The 15112-nt window shown below is 27.2% G+C and overlaps 1 protein-coding gene across 1 annotated transcript in view; it reads left to right on the top strand.

The window, feature by feature from the left end:
- The window catches only part of Nup160 (nuclear pore complex protein Nup160), a 57157-nt gene that overhangs the window by 23368 nt on the left and 18677 nt on the right, over positions 1 to 15112 (top strand). Inside the window, exons 6-17 of the mRNA XM_067280872.1 lie at positions 1845 to 1959; positions 2462 to 2540; positions 4548 to 4711; positions 9859 to 9956; positions 10037 to 10205; positions 10279 to 10374; positions 10484 to 10588; positions 11546 to 11611; positions 13908 to 14016; positions 14086 to 14251; positions 14321 to 14466; positions 14602 to 14756. Coding sequence (XP_067136973.1) covers positions 1845 to 1959; positions 2462 to 2540; positions 4548 to 4711; positions 9859 to 9956; positions 10037 to 10205; positions 10279 to 10374; positions 10484 to 10588; positions 11546 to 11611; positions 13908 to 14016; positions 14086 to 14251; positions 14321 to 14466; positions 14602 to 14756 — 1468 coding nt within the window. The remainder of the gene's footprint in view (positions 1 to 1844; positions 1960 to 2461; positions 2541 to 4547; positions 4712 to 9858; positions 9957 to 10036; positions 10206 to 10278; positions 10375 to 10483; positions 10589 to 11545; positions 11612 to 13907; positions 14017 to 14085; positions 14252 to 14320; positions 14467 to 14601; positions 14757 to 15112) is intronic.

The raw sequence follows: 15112 nt of genomic DNA, 5'->3' as shown, positions 1-15112 counted from the left end.
TATGGTATTATTGAGTATTCAGAAATATCAATATAATATAATAATATTTTCTTCACTATACTATTAGCAAAAGTTGTGATTGTGAAATATCCATTTATTAATCATCATTTCTCCCTAGTGTTGTAGTTTTGTATTGTTGTTGTGGTTATAAAGTAGTGGTTTTCAAAGTCAGTGCTATCATCTCTTTGAGGGTAGTAGAAAATTCAAGGTGATGTTGGCAGATAAGGGGGTCAAAAATTTATTTTGAATATTCATCATATATATATATATATATATATGATGAATATAATTTTTATATATATATGTATAAAATATGTTCTCTAAAAAGGTATGGTAATTCCAAAAACTTTTGGAAACATTGTTGTAAAGTGAAAAAAAATGCACCAGAGAAAGGAGATTGTTAATAAATAAACTTGTGCATAATAAATTCATACTATTAATAATCAACTAATACTAATATATTAATCAAATAGTTTTTAAAAAATACTTTTGTGGATTTTATATGAATGATAGGATATGAATTAAAGAAAGTGTATATCAAATGGTTTTGAAAAACCAAGATCTTTAAAGAAAACAATAACAAGGCATGAAAGGAGTATTAAAAGAAATCCAGCAACGAGTTGCTTAACTTTTCCAGCAACATTTGGTGGTGCCATCTGTTATCATATTTTTAAAAATTTTTTTATATTTTAAACTATTATAAAATGACAAAATAGCTTAATTTGATGGTAGGGATAGGTTTTATAAAAAAAATTGTAAATGCTAATAATGAATTATAATAATATATAATAAATTATCATTAAGTCCGACCCTACTGGAGATACACATGTGACCCTCTTTATCTCCCCATTCTCTCGACCTTTAACCACGAAAATTTAATAGCATCAATCCCCCTAATAAACAAACCACAATGCAAAATTTCAGAAATTTTTGACAAAAAAACACAGGAGTTATTAAGTTTCAAACAAGATGAACATAACATACTCCCCATACACAGACACTCCCATTTTTTCATTTCTAGATGTTTCAAGCTGTCCTAAGACCAAAAATGTAAAATTGTTGGGAGTCATTTTTTGACAGCTTAGCATGTCACTTTTGCTTTCTAGATGCCAAAATGATAAGGCTACCAGCACTTGCATTAATTAGTAAGTAAAATTGGTGAAAACTAGTGGCAATAAATAATTTAAAGTGGCCGAAAAAAAAAATTAAACTGGAGAGATGATTTGTGATTTTTTTTAAATTTTTCAGAGTGATTTGATTCTTTTATTTTGGATTCTCGAAATCAAGAGTGACTCCTGATTTCGAGAATCCAAAATAAAAGAATCAAAAGAAATGAGGGGCAAATGAAGTAAATTTTCATTTGTTTTCACTTTGGATATTTTTCTTAAAGCATTTGGACTTATTTGATTTGTATTTTTAATAAAAAATAGTTTATTTCAATTCAGGTAATAATGTAATGTCACAAGTGATATGAACACAAATTATTGAAAATGCTTAAAACAAAAACAAGTATTGGTATTGTTAATATTTGTAAGGATGTGAATTTGAAGAAGGATTGTGTTGAGGTAACACAAAGAAAAACGGACAAAGATGGACATGAGAACATAACACACATTTATTCTGTAGGAAGGACAAAAAAACAACTGCTGTTAACAGGGTTCACATAAATCAGGTCATCACATGGGCAGTAGAGTAGAGGGCATGATGGTTCCTAAGGTTAAAGATTACATTTACAACTTCCTAACAACATTTAACTAATTTTAGATTAAATCAATTAATTCCTTAATATATAAGATTTGAAATTTGAAATAGATATCTTAATAAATGCATCTTACTTGTTTCAGAGGAAATCAAGTTAGAGAAGATATGGCATATAGCTTAGTTTGCCATCCATTTAATGGGGATACTTTGATTTTTGCTTTATGTAAAGATTTTAGGATAAGAATGTGGTCATATCAGGTAAATTGTTGTTTTAATAATTCAGCTAAAATAGGATCATAAAGTGAAAAAATAATTTTATTTCCTGCCATTATACTTGCTAAAATAAGTCAATTATTTACTTTATAAAGAGTAGTATTAAAAATTAGTTAAGTAGCATTAAAGTGATTCAAAAAGTTTTTACAATACATGTTGACTATCTGCAGTTCTTTTCCCACTCCTACTACAAGGAACTTTGTGCCATTGTCTCCTAATAGTAAAATGAGATACCATTGTAAGCCTACCATATATAAACTGAATGATCATTCCTTTCTAGAAATTTTATAAATTGTACACTGACAATTTCTATTTTTCATTTCACTCTCTAGATTTTAATATTAAAACACATCAGCAAACATTTATTTGTCAAACTTTATTAAATTATATTGGTTGTCATAAAAGAGGAGAAAAAATATTGACATTATAGAGCAAATATATTTATTAAATATATTAAATAATTAAATATAGCATATTTTTATTTTAGAGAAGAGAATGTTTAATGGATGCAAATGTGTTAGAATGTTGTGGTGATCGAATAATAAATACTCCTCTTAATTTAACAGGTAATGCTTTTAAAATGTATAATAAATAAAATTTAATGATTTTACAATGTAGTAAAATAAGATATTAATATTTGAAAAGTGAATTGTTAAACTTGCTTATAATATGAAATGAAATGATAACTATCTGTATTCATTGGCTAATTTTTAATTTTAGTTTAATGATAATACGGGTAACCCCCATATAACACGGGAGTTATGTTCCAAAAAGTTGCCACTTTATACGAAACAAAGAACTAGTATGAAAAGGGAGGTTAGGTTCCAAAAATTAAAAAACATGCTATTATATTTTCATAATTAAGATAAATATCTTTATTAAAATTTTCTTAAGAAGTGATACATATTAATATAAGTTAAACAACATCAAAAGCAGAAGCGTTGAGATCTGGCAACACTGAAACAAGTTTCGAGAAGGATCACGTGTATTGACAGAAGGCAGGAAAAGAAAATTTACATACTGTACTTAAGTACTAATAGTTCACGAAAATCTGATAGTACGTTTGCGCTTGAATGAAAAAAGTCAAATGAGGTATCTTTCACACTTAAAAGCTTTATCACATTTATTGAATTGTTGTATGGGGATTTCCCTAATTTCAAATTAGATAAAGTTCGCTTTTAATAGTTTTTATTACATTTCATGTTGTACGAGGGTTTTACCCAATTCTCAAACTGTGTTAGAGTGAATCCATGCTATAAAAGTGCCATGTTATACTGGGGTTACCTGTATATTAAAGTGATGTGTGCATATATAGATCATATATAAAGTGTTAAAAAGCATACAGTAAAAATTTTAATGTGAAAATAACTCATCAAAATAAATAAACAATTCTAATAAAAATGGTTCTCCAAATGAACTGTTTTTAAAATGAATGATTGGAGTTTCTTGTTGTTTACGGATGATTTAGAATTTCAACTATGATCAAACTTCCAAAAATAGTTTTCATTTTGGATTTGATTTCTAAAGTGTTATTTGTGGATGTAACAACGAGTGAAGTGTGAAGGCAGAGAAACTTTGCAAGCTCGAACGTTCGTCGATTCACTCGATTATACGCCGTGTGTTGACAACTTGTGAGTGCTTATCCTCTTCTTTGGGATAGATCAGCACGACTCTATCGTTGGGAGGACGAGGCGGCTTTTTAACAGCTTCGGCGTATGTCTGTTTCGACGAATTCGGGGACTGCTGGCTGTTCAAGCCGGCTAAAGTCCTGGTGGATTCAAGCTGGATCTGTAGTAATTTATTCCTGTTCGCCAGATTCAGCAGGGATAGTTTTAATTGATCGAAGATACCGGCTGCCTCGTCTAAATTGTCGAATATCTTGTCTTTCAGGGTCTGGCAAAAGTTCTTAGACTGGTCGAGTTACGCCTTTGCTTCTTTTAAAAGCTCTGCGAACTTTTCCTCTAAAGTTGTTATCGAAATACTCGCCATGGCCGATAGCAAACCCACCTTCCCAACGCTGACGCTTTCCGATATTAATTAGTCTTATCTTAGTTAAATCGCTTAAGAAACCCAAAATCCTCCTCAAGTAATGCTGCAACTTCACCACAAACTGGAAGTAACATATTGTCAGCAGGACAAATATGTGAACTCAGTTGCTGAGTTTGCAAGTATACTATGAGCATGGTAAATAAAAAAATGCACAAATAGATTGCAATCACAAAATGCTGTTTATCTTGGAAATAATTGATCTGTGGATCCATTTGTATTAAGACTTTTTAATTGTTTTGAAGTTGTTTTTCCAGTCTTAAAAAATTTACCATGGCTGTTTAAACACCTTATATAAAAAGTATATGGAAAATTCTGTAGAATCACAATACATAAATTGCGAATGACTTGTGTTAAAATTATAATATAAGCAATAATACTGCCTATTGATTGTTCATAAATTTATATTTGTTAGTTTTATAAGTATTTGAGTATTATAATTTAATATAATGAACATACTGTGTATGTATATTATTTATATACATTATAATTAAATATATATTAATGATTGTTATAAATTTTTTCAGCACAACAGTTTTCTATGAAGAAAGTTAGTGGATACAGAGATCAAGATTTTTTTCTAGCCGTGTATATGAGCCTTCCTGAACAAAATCAGTTTTTCATATTTCAATCACGAATTTTTTCTGGTCAATGTAATTTAGCTTACATATCTACTTTATATGCACCAGAAGTAAGAGATTTAAAAATGTTTTCTTTTTTATATATAAATAATATTATTGAGGCAGAGCATTAGTGAAGCCTCTTCTACATGGCTTATAGAATTGAGTTCATTCTCAAAATTTGATTTTAATTAAACTATCATTTTATATAATGTGAAATGAGGAAATTAAAAATGTAATAAAATCAGGGGTCCATGATTTTGTTTTCAAGATTAGTAGGGGCTTAGTGAGAATGTCCAAGGTCATTAGCATGACCACATCCAATTTTTGAACTCTTTTTATTTTATATTCAAGTCAATAGTATTGTTTTAGGGGTCCCCAAAACAATATAATTGACTTGCTAATGCTTCAACTCAGTTCTTAGTTCATGTTCAGACAGAAAACAAACTGTACCTAGTATATATGAAATGATCTCTTATTTGTAATGATACATTTCTGTTTTAATTTTTAATTTAAATTTCAAATATTTTAAAGTTGTAAATGTTTAAGCAAATGATGAAAAAGATTTAAAAGTTTATTAAATGATACACTTATAATTTTGTTGAATAATTGGGTTTAATGATTTTATTGTTTAGCTATTATCACTTACATTATGTGCAATTATAAGAACTGAAAATCAGGGCTGTGGAGTCATGTAAAAATCTACAGACTCTGGCTTTTCCTTACCATTCGACTCTGACCCTGACCAGGGGTGGACTTGTTACCAAAATAGAAATTCTAATGTCATTAAGTGATCTCAGAATAAAAGATTTAATAAATAGAGTTCTGATAAAGATAGAATGTAGAAACTTTTTTGTTCCAAAGCTAAAAGACTCCTCTAAGTAAGGTCACAGTCAATATATAAATATGTATTCAATAATTTTTATTTTGCCGGCTGTTATATATAACAGAGGGAAAGTGTAGCAATCAGTCAAAAAATGGCCCCTCCCAAATTTTTACATTTTTGGACTCAGGACATCTTGAAATGTCGAGATATGAAAACAATTCAGTTTTTTTTTTTTTTTCTGTATGTGTGGATGTTAGACTGACAATTTTGTTCACCCTGTTTAAAGCCTAATAACTTCTGTGGTTTTTAAATCTGAGTTGGATGGTTTAACACAGGAGTTAAGCTTCATACTGGTTGAACTAAATCATGTCCCCAATCACATTCTAACATCTTAACGGGTTTTACTGTACTATTGTAAAATGACAAAACACTTAATTTTGAGGGTAGAGACGAGTTTTATTTAAAAAGAAAAAAATATTGTGGATGCTAATAATGAGTAAAATATTCATTAAGTTCAACTGCACTGGCGATATGACACATGACCTCTTTTTATGTCTCCACCCTGTTGACCTTTAATTAAGAACCAAAATTTAATAGCATTAATGCCCCTTTATACACAAGCTACAGTGCCAAATTTTGTTTCTTAAACACTACCTATTATTTAATATCTCAGAACAAAAAATAAAGAAATTAAACAAATTAGATGCCAATATACACGTGCGCTTGAATTTTTGCCCCTTTAATTGATTTTTTTTTCCTGTTCAGGAGGTCTCCAAATGTGTAGATTTGAAAAAAAAACTTGGAAGGTCAAATTTGGTATGATTCCAATACTTTTCTGTTTTATATACATAACAAGTTGGGAAGTAAAAAGGAGTCAGAGTCGGCAGATTTTTTGACGACTTCGACTAAACACCAGAACTCCATGATTACGACTCCACAGCCCTGTTATAATACATAGTTTGATGAAAAGCTTATTTACACAGGCTGATTAAAAACTCTAAATTTCAACCATAGCATATTAAATGGAGTCAATGTATTTATTTTCTTTATTTTTTGAATTTTTTTCCATCAAATGGTTAATTTATTGAATTGAATTGATGTTATTGATGTTAATTTATTGAATTCAAATAATTAAGGATATGATGAAAGTCAGTTGTCAAGTACAATTTTTACAATATATGTATACTTTTGATTTCTGTATATTATTAATATACTGTAGCCTGATAGTTCAATTAATTTCTCGCTTAAAATTAAATTTAAATAATTTTTAAAAAGCAGGCAAAAAAATAAATTTAAATTTGATTAACTTTCATGCAAAACAACACTAAAGCAATTTCTATCGTTATGTTGTAAAAGAAAAAAAGAGTTGCAATTTGTAATTAAAGGTTCAAAAAATGTAGGCAAAATTAAATACATAATTATGAATAATAATAATTGTAAAAACTAAGTTAATACTAATTAAATTAAAACTAAAAATAACAAGTAAATTTAAAAAGTAATAAAATAATAATTAAAATGCTGGCCTTTATGCTGAAATCAAAATTAAAAATAAAATCAAAACTAATTAAAATCAAATCAGTTGAAAATTAAAACATCTTTAAAAACCATGCAAAAATTGTTCTGAAATTTTCAAATTGTAAATCAAATTAATTTGTTATATATATATATACATACAGATAAAAATTAAAAATAATATATAATTTTAGTTTTTATATCTATTCTCTATATAACCAAAGGTTATTCAAAAATCAAACTTAAAGAATAGTTGCTATGGAAGCAAACAAATAGCCATGACTTAGAGTTGAAAAAAGTCTTTTTGTCTCTCCTATCCCTGTGCAAAGACCTTCCTTTTCCTTTGTTAACTCTTCCCATGAATTCATGTCCAGTCCACTGAGGAAGTTAATGGGTGGTCTTTTTGAGGAATAAATTGTAGATTCCACAGGCGACCTAAGTATAATCTACTTCATGCTGCTTCTTTGTAAAGTATTGGTTTCGGTTTTAGTGGGGACAGAATATCTCACTTTTAATATATATAGATTGTATTCAATAATATATAGCAGGATGCAAAAATTTATTTAGTTAAAATTGCAAAATATTATTTACACATAAATATCTTAGAATTTTGTAAATAAGTAATAGATTTTATATTGAAAAGCAAAGAAATTCAAAGTTTTAAAGTAAAGGCTAAACAAAATATCTTAAAAAATGAGAGAACAAAAATTTTGCACCAGAGCTCTTAAAAGAAATAGAAAATAATATATAAAATACTGAACTTTCTTTTAATAAAATTTATATACAAAAAATACAAATTTCAACAATTACATTTAGATTTTTAACTTAATCAGGAAAAGAATCTAACAAAAGAAAAATTTTTAGTATTTTCTATATAATGCAATTAATTAATACTACTACAACATTATTATGCAAAGTAGATAGTAAACTCGGAAGTGTTGAGAAAGTTTTCAAGATCTAACAAAAACATTCCTAAAATTTAGAATAACAGAAATAAAAAAGTAAACAACACGAGCATCAAAATATAACTATAAATAAAAATGTTTACGCTATTTCATCATACCACTAATTTTTAACAGAACTACATATTATATGTTGTTTATTTTATTACATATACACTGTAAGGTAATGTCACAAAAACAATAGAAGCCTTCCTATATGCATCAAAAAATATTCAATAAAATGAATTTAAAAAAGAGTATACGGTAAGACCCCACTTAACACTGCCTCGCTTAATGTTGATTTGATATAATGCAGTCTGCTCAGAGCCTTAAAAAAGCTCAAAATTTATGCTGATTTAAATTATTGCAGTATTTTATTGAGTCATATGTAATACTAATATTATTATTTACGAACACAAACCAATCGGCAAAAGCTGACAAAAGGGTGTACTTTCTTTAATTCTATGTTTGTTTGGTGCAATTTTGGAAAAAATATAACATCATTTATAACATAGCAAAAATATAACATAGGCAATATCGATTTTGCTTGGGAAGAATTAACTGATAAATGCACGAATGAAGTGTGGAAGAAGTTATGACTGAAGGTATCCAAGAATTCTCAACAAGAAGAGCCTGTTGCTGTATCGTTAGGTTGAGTTTGGTAACCTAACGATACAGCAGTACAGCATGACTAGGAGATGTAGACGAGCAGGGTATTGAGGAGTTACAGCAGGTTTCTGGTGAGAGCCTTACCAATGACAACCTTCAAGAACTGGCAAAACGAGGAATTTATGTAGAACTAGAAAATAGAGATTCTGAAAACGAAGAACTTAAAGAATTTCTCTACAGATTATTTTAGTAAAAGTTTGGAAATGATAACTGAAATCGTTGAGCAAATTGTAGCGAATGATCCAGATTTTGAAAGGAGTGCAAAAGCAAAACGAGGCGTTTTGGATGCCATCTTCTGCTACCAACGTTTGGTTAAGGAAAGAAAAAAGCGACAATAGAAAATTCACAACTTTATAGCAAAAAAAAAGAACAAGAATTTCAGAAAAGTCAGGACCTTCATCACAAAAATGAACTTTACATTTGTGTGTGCATATGTTTGTGTGTTATTTAACATTTATTATTATACAAATTAATATAAAAATAACATAAAATTAAAGTAAAATCTGTTTATTTTTGGTCGCATGTTTCCCTATCTCTATTTACTCTGTTAAAATGACCTCATTTAATGCTGTTTCATTTAGTACTTTGTCATCTAGGAATGCATCCCCTCCATTAAGTGGGGTCTTACTGTATTAGTAAAATAAACTTTTTTTTTTTATTTAAAATTAATGATAAGATTAATTATTATAATTTATATATATCAAAAACAAATAATTTATTGATATTTCTGTAAAACTTTTAATAAGCTATACTTGTTCACATTTTGAGAATAAACATACAATTATTCTTAACCTTAAACTTAGATTATTATTTGTTTGTTTGTTATCTTTCTTTTTGCTCCACAAAATACCATATAGATTTTTAAAAAATGTACAACTTGTAAGAAAGGAACATTTGTTTTCTTTAAACTTTAATTCTTCAATTTTGTATTATCTCAAATAATGCCAAATGATCTGAATTATATTGGGCTATAATATGGCTACTATTTAATAATTAAATATTAAGTATAATAATTTGCATAGTGTTAGGCATTGGGCACCATCTCTTGATAAATATAGTAATAATAAATTAATTTTTAGTTTTTAATTTAGAAAGTTCTGGAAGAAAAGAATTGGCCTTTAGTGCAACTCCCTCATATAATCTGGTAGATCATTTGGTGTTAATCAAAACTTAGGTTAATGGATGTTTATATTTGAAATAACTTTTTTACTTGAAATGAAGAAAGTTATTTATATAGACTTTCTTTAAAAAATCTTTTTATATGTTTTAGTATGATCTGGTGGATTTTCATTTAACTGATTCTCAGTTGTGGACATTATGGCTTAATGGAAATAGTGAGCCAATTGTAAAATTTACTTTTATAGATAGGTAAGTATGCTTTAAAATAAATGTTTAATATGAAAGTTTTTTCTTTCTAAAATTTAATAATTATATATTTTAATTAATAGTGAAGAAAATCAGTGTAAAGATGTATCCTGGACATTAGTTCATCTTCAGACTCCTGTTGCAAAGGAAGTTTTCTTATCTCTAAATCATATGGATCCAAGAGAGGCATATTTACAAGAAATTTTTAAACAAGGAAGATTTTCAGTTTCTACAATTAGAAAAGCTATAAGTGTAAATTTATTTTTAATATATAAGTTTTAAAGAACCGCAAAAGAACAAAATTAAAAAAATTATTTCATTTTAGATTTATCGCAGAATTGCTGATACCAGTATAGCCAGTGATTATCAGTCATCTCTCACTACCTTGAAAGAAGAAGTAACACTTGCAGTAGAAACAGAAGTAAGACTTTTTGAAAAGAGAGAAAAAAGAATTAATTTCAGATTTAAAAATCTTTGGAATTGCATATCTTCAAGAAGCTGAATATTCACTGTATTGGAATTTATTTCAGATTCACTCTAGAGCAAGTGAAGGGGAACTTACGGATGAAGAATTTATAGATTTGCAAATGGAATGCTGGCATAAATTCTTTTCTTACTGTTTACAGTATCATGAGGTAAATTTTATAATTATCATTATAAATTTCAAATATTTTTAGCAATGAAATAACTGAAGGTCATTATATATACTCATCGGGCTTTAAGATGTTTATTATTTATATATTTCTAGTAAGCATTGCATAGATATATTTTCAGCTTACATTGTTGTTGTAAAACAAAAGTATAACTTCACTACAATGTAAGGAAGAAAATAAAAATGCTCAAGGTTTTTGAGCTTTTTTATCTTCAGGAATATGAATTATGTTTTGTTGCTTTGTAAGAAAAATTATTTCTGTAGTAACCATTTCAACAATATTATATCATTTAGAATAACTCAGAAATTGATCCAAAAATTAAAAGCTTACATAAATAGATTAAATGTACAGTATTATTGATTTTGAAAATTTCACATTAAAAAATAATTAAATGTAAAAAAATTTAATTATTTTTGCAGCTTAATATATTTTATTTATTTTTTAACTTTGCTTAGATAATTGATTACAGAATCTAGTTTGGTACCACAAAATTTATAACCAAAAGAAAGAAAGGATTATAAAAAATTCATTAATATATAAGTATAATATTTTAATAGATATCTACGATTAGGCATTACAAAAATTTAGTTTTCATGAATCTTCAAATATTTTCCATATCCTGTAATTTATTATAAGTAGTATAGTTTAGACTGCTGTTTTCATTTCCCCAGTTATGTTGTTTAAATTCCATTGCAAGTCAGACAATCTGTAATAGATAAAAATAAGGCCCAACCATACAGCCTTAATATTCTAGTCTCTCATGTTGACTGATTCATTGATTAAATTATAAGTAATATGTTAAGAAACAAATTCTGAAATTGTAGTATTTCTTAGAAATTTAATTTTGTTATGAATTTTAAATCAGTTTGAATGTTATGAGTAATTAGAATTTGTTTAAATAATTGTTATACTGTATATCTATTTATTTTTCAATTTTAGGTTGGAATTAAACCACTTGGATTATTTCTTGATTCTAAATCAGGGTTTATTGTCATAATTAAAAAAGTAAGATTTAAAAAATTTTATTTTTAGTATTAATCTTTAATTTAAAATTATAATTGGAACATAAAAGTTTCATTATAAAAGACAGTTAGATTTGGTAATCATTAAAGTAGTAAATATAATATTTATATATTTATTATAATTAAGACTTAATTTAGCATATTTTTTTTAAATGAAAATAACTTATTTCTGTTAAATATCAAATTTTAGTATTTTAAAGTTTTTTCCTTTCCTTTCTCCGGGATATTTCAAAGATCACTGTAAAACTTTTAAGCTGAACTTTTTAAACTGAACTTTTATAGTATTGTGTTAATGTTTTTGAATTTCATTTTAGCTTTGTGTTAGAATAATTATTTTGTCATTCATGTTTTTGGTTACATGATTTCCTACAACATAGAATGAAATTTTATGAATTATTACTTAAGTAATAAGTTATTTACTTCTAACCAAGTATCTTACTCAGCTCCTTAAATAACAAATCATCCCAACACCTGATGCTGAGAAAACATTTATTAAAGAAACATTAACATTTTCAACCTAATATGATAGGCCATCTTCAGAATACTGTGTTGCAATGCCCTTCGTTAATATCGTATTTGTGCTCCTTAAGTCTGGTAGCTAAATTCCTTCTTGTGACCCCAATATAGTTCTTCTTAATTCCTAATTCCTGATTTTCAAATGGAATTTTATATATGCCAGCTTTTTCTTCTTTTTTAATCATGTCTTTATCATTTCTTAAAATACTGTATATATTAGGTGCTCTTTTAAAAGTCATTTTTGAGTGTTTCTGTTTGATACTTGTTTCTTGATGTTTTGATTATAAGTGAACTTGGAGATTTTAAACTGATTTGCTTGGGTTCTTATTACATTGCCTCCTTCATATCTTTTAATTAGCACTTCTATCATACTCTTTTTATATCCCAAGTTTGAAGCTGTTTCTTTAATTCTATTAAGTTCTTTAATCCTGTCCAGCACATTAGAGCAACGTAAATACGCTCTTCTGATGAGTGCTCAAAAGGCGGACAGTTTGTATCCATAGGGGTTGTTCGAGTTAGCCGGAATGTATAGTGGACTATGTGTTGGTTTTATGTAGACACCTGTTGTTATATCATCTTCTTTCAATTGGATGTCTATATCCAAAAAATGTATCTGTTTGTGACTTTTTTGCTCTAGTTTAAGTTTTAATTCATCTCTGTTGATTACATGTACAAACTCTTGTATGGAAAGATGAATTAAAACTTAAACTAGAGAAAAAGGTCACAAACAGATACATTTTTTGGATATAGACATCCAATTGAAAGAAGATGGTATAACAACAGGTGTCTACATAAAACCAACACATAGTCCACTATACATTCCGGCTAACTCGAACAACCCCTATGGATACAAACTGTCCGCCTTTTGAGCACTCATCAGAAGAGCGTATTTACGTTGCTCTAATGTGCTGGACAGGATTAAAGAACTTAATAGAATTAAAGAAACAGCTTCAAACTTGGGATATAAAAAGAGTATGATAGAAGTGCTAATTAAAAGATATGAAGGAGGCAATGTAATAAGAACCCATGCAAATCAGTTTAAAATCTCCAAATTCACTTATAATCAAAACATCAAGAAACAAGTATCAAACAGAAAACACTCAAAAATGATTTTCAAAAGAGCGCCTAATATATACAGTATTTTAAGAAATGATAAAGACATGATTAAAAAAGAAGAAAAAGCTGGCGTATATAAAATTACATTTGAGAATTAGGAATTAAGAAGGACTATATTGGGGTCACAAGAAGGAATTTAGCTACCAGACTTAAGGAGCACAAATACGATATTAACGAAGGGCACTGCAACACAGTATTCTGAAGATGGCCTATCATATTAGGTTGAAAATGTTAATGTTTCTTTAATAAACGTTTTCTCAGCATCAGGTGTTGGATGATTTGTTATTTAGTTCATTATATGCACTCTTTATGAATGTAAACTTATGCTCTACCATTATAAATAATGTCCATGTACAGAATTTGCAAAAGAAATTATTGAAAAAAATTTGTTTTTTGTTTAAATATAGTTCTAAATTAGCATTAAGTGATTATAAACAAATATATTTTGACATATATCTGATTACAAGCTGATAGAGTAAAGAAAGATGAAATTATCTATTTATCTATATGTTTGTTTTTTCTTTTTCCTTCTTTTTACAAACATATTTTATATCTGACTAATTAAATATGAAAAAAAAAACAAAAATTAAATAGAATTTAATGTGTAAATACCTATTCATTTAATACTTTTTTTAATTTATATTTAGAATATTTTTACAATGTTAAGGCAATGTGATCCTTTGGAACATTTAATGTTATCAAATGTTACAGAATGTAGACCAGTGGAATTTTTTGAAAATTCCTTAATTTCAGAAGGTAACTTTTATAAAATTTTATATATTAAATTTCTTATTTCAATGATTATAATTAGATTTTTCTTTACAGATCCATCAGTTTGTTCAAGTGTTTTAGTGATATTAGATTGTATAGACTTTGTACATAAAAACATTAGTGATGAATTATGGGCAGATTTTGATCATGATATGTTTCATCAACATCCTCCAGATCTCATAGCTCAAGATATTGTTAGAAATGTTTTGGCTTTCACTGGGTAAAATAAAATTTTGATTTTGATTAAATAAGATATATAAATTTTATTTTAATTCTAGTATTATTACAGAGATTATAATATTGTTTTTATGCATTCTCTTGAGAAGAAATTACAATCTGATACAATACCTTACCTTATACAATCACTTATGGTTCTGCTGAAAGGACTTGATTTAACAGCTGTTAAACATGTTGATGAATTATTAATGGTGGAAGGTAAATTAAAATTATGATAAATAAGAATTTTTCCAATTTAACATAACAATATATTAAACTATTAATATTTTGTTAATTTAATTTGAATTTATAACAATTATTTTATTTATTTATTTTTTTTTGTTTTAAAATTAGATACCACACCACATCCAGAATATAATATATTGTTTAGTAGTGCAACAGGAATTGGCATAATTTGTGAAACAGTTCATCAGGTTGCAAAAATGCGTTATAATTTTTCTCGAGATTTATTGATTTTGGAGCTACTGATATTAGAATTGGGTGAAACGGTATGCATTTTGGATAAAAATTATTTATTGCATATATATAAAATGTTAGTTTATAATAAACTTCTCAATAATTTTTACAGAAATCTTATTAATAAACTTTTAAAAAAGTATTAAAGTTATTTAATATCTTTGTTAAAATATAAAAAAATATTTAGAGTTTAACTTATTAAGAAGTAAATAAATATCAAGCAATGGGATCGGTTATTATAAATGTTAAAAACAATAATCTCTAAAAAATTGTAAATTTCTTAAAAATAAACGAGTTAAAAACGACTCTTTTTCATCCGACTTCAAAATGAGTTAAAAATAGAGATGGGACACCTTAAAAATTAGCAAATATTTCTTACTTTATTATC

Source organism: Centruroides vittatus, unplaced genomic scaffold (assembly GCF_030686945.1).
Source record: "Centruroides vittatus isolate TY-2023 unplaced genomic scaffold, ASM3068694v2 contig_9, whole genome shotgun sequence".
NCBI lineage: Eukaryota > Metazoa > Arthropoda > Arachnida > Scorpiones > Buthidae > Centruroides > Centruroides vittatus.
The sequence above is the reverse complement of the archived record's forward strand: the minus strand, read 5'-3'. Positions and strand labels throughout refer to the sequence as shown.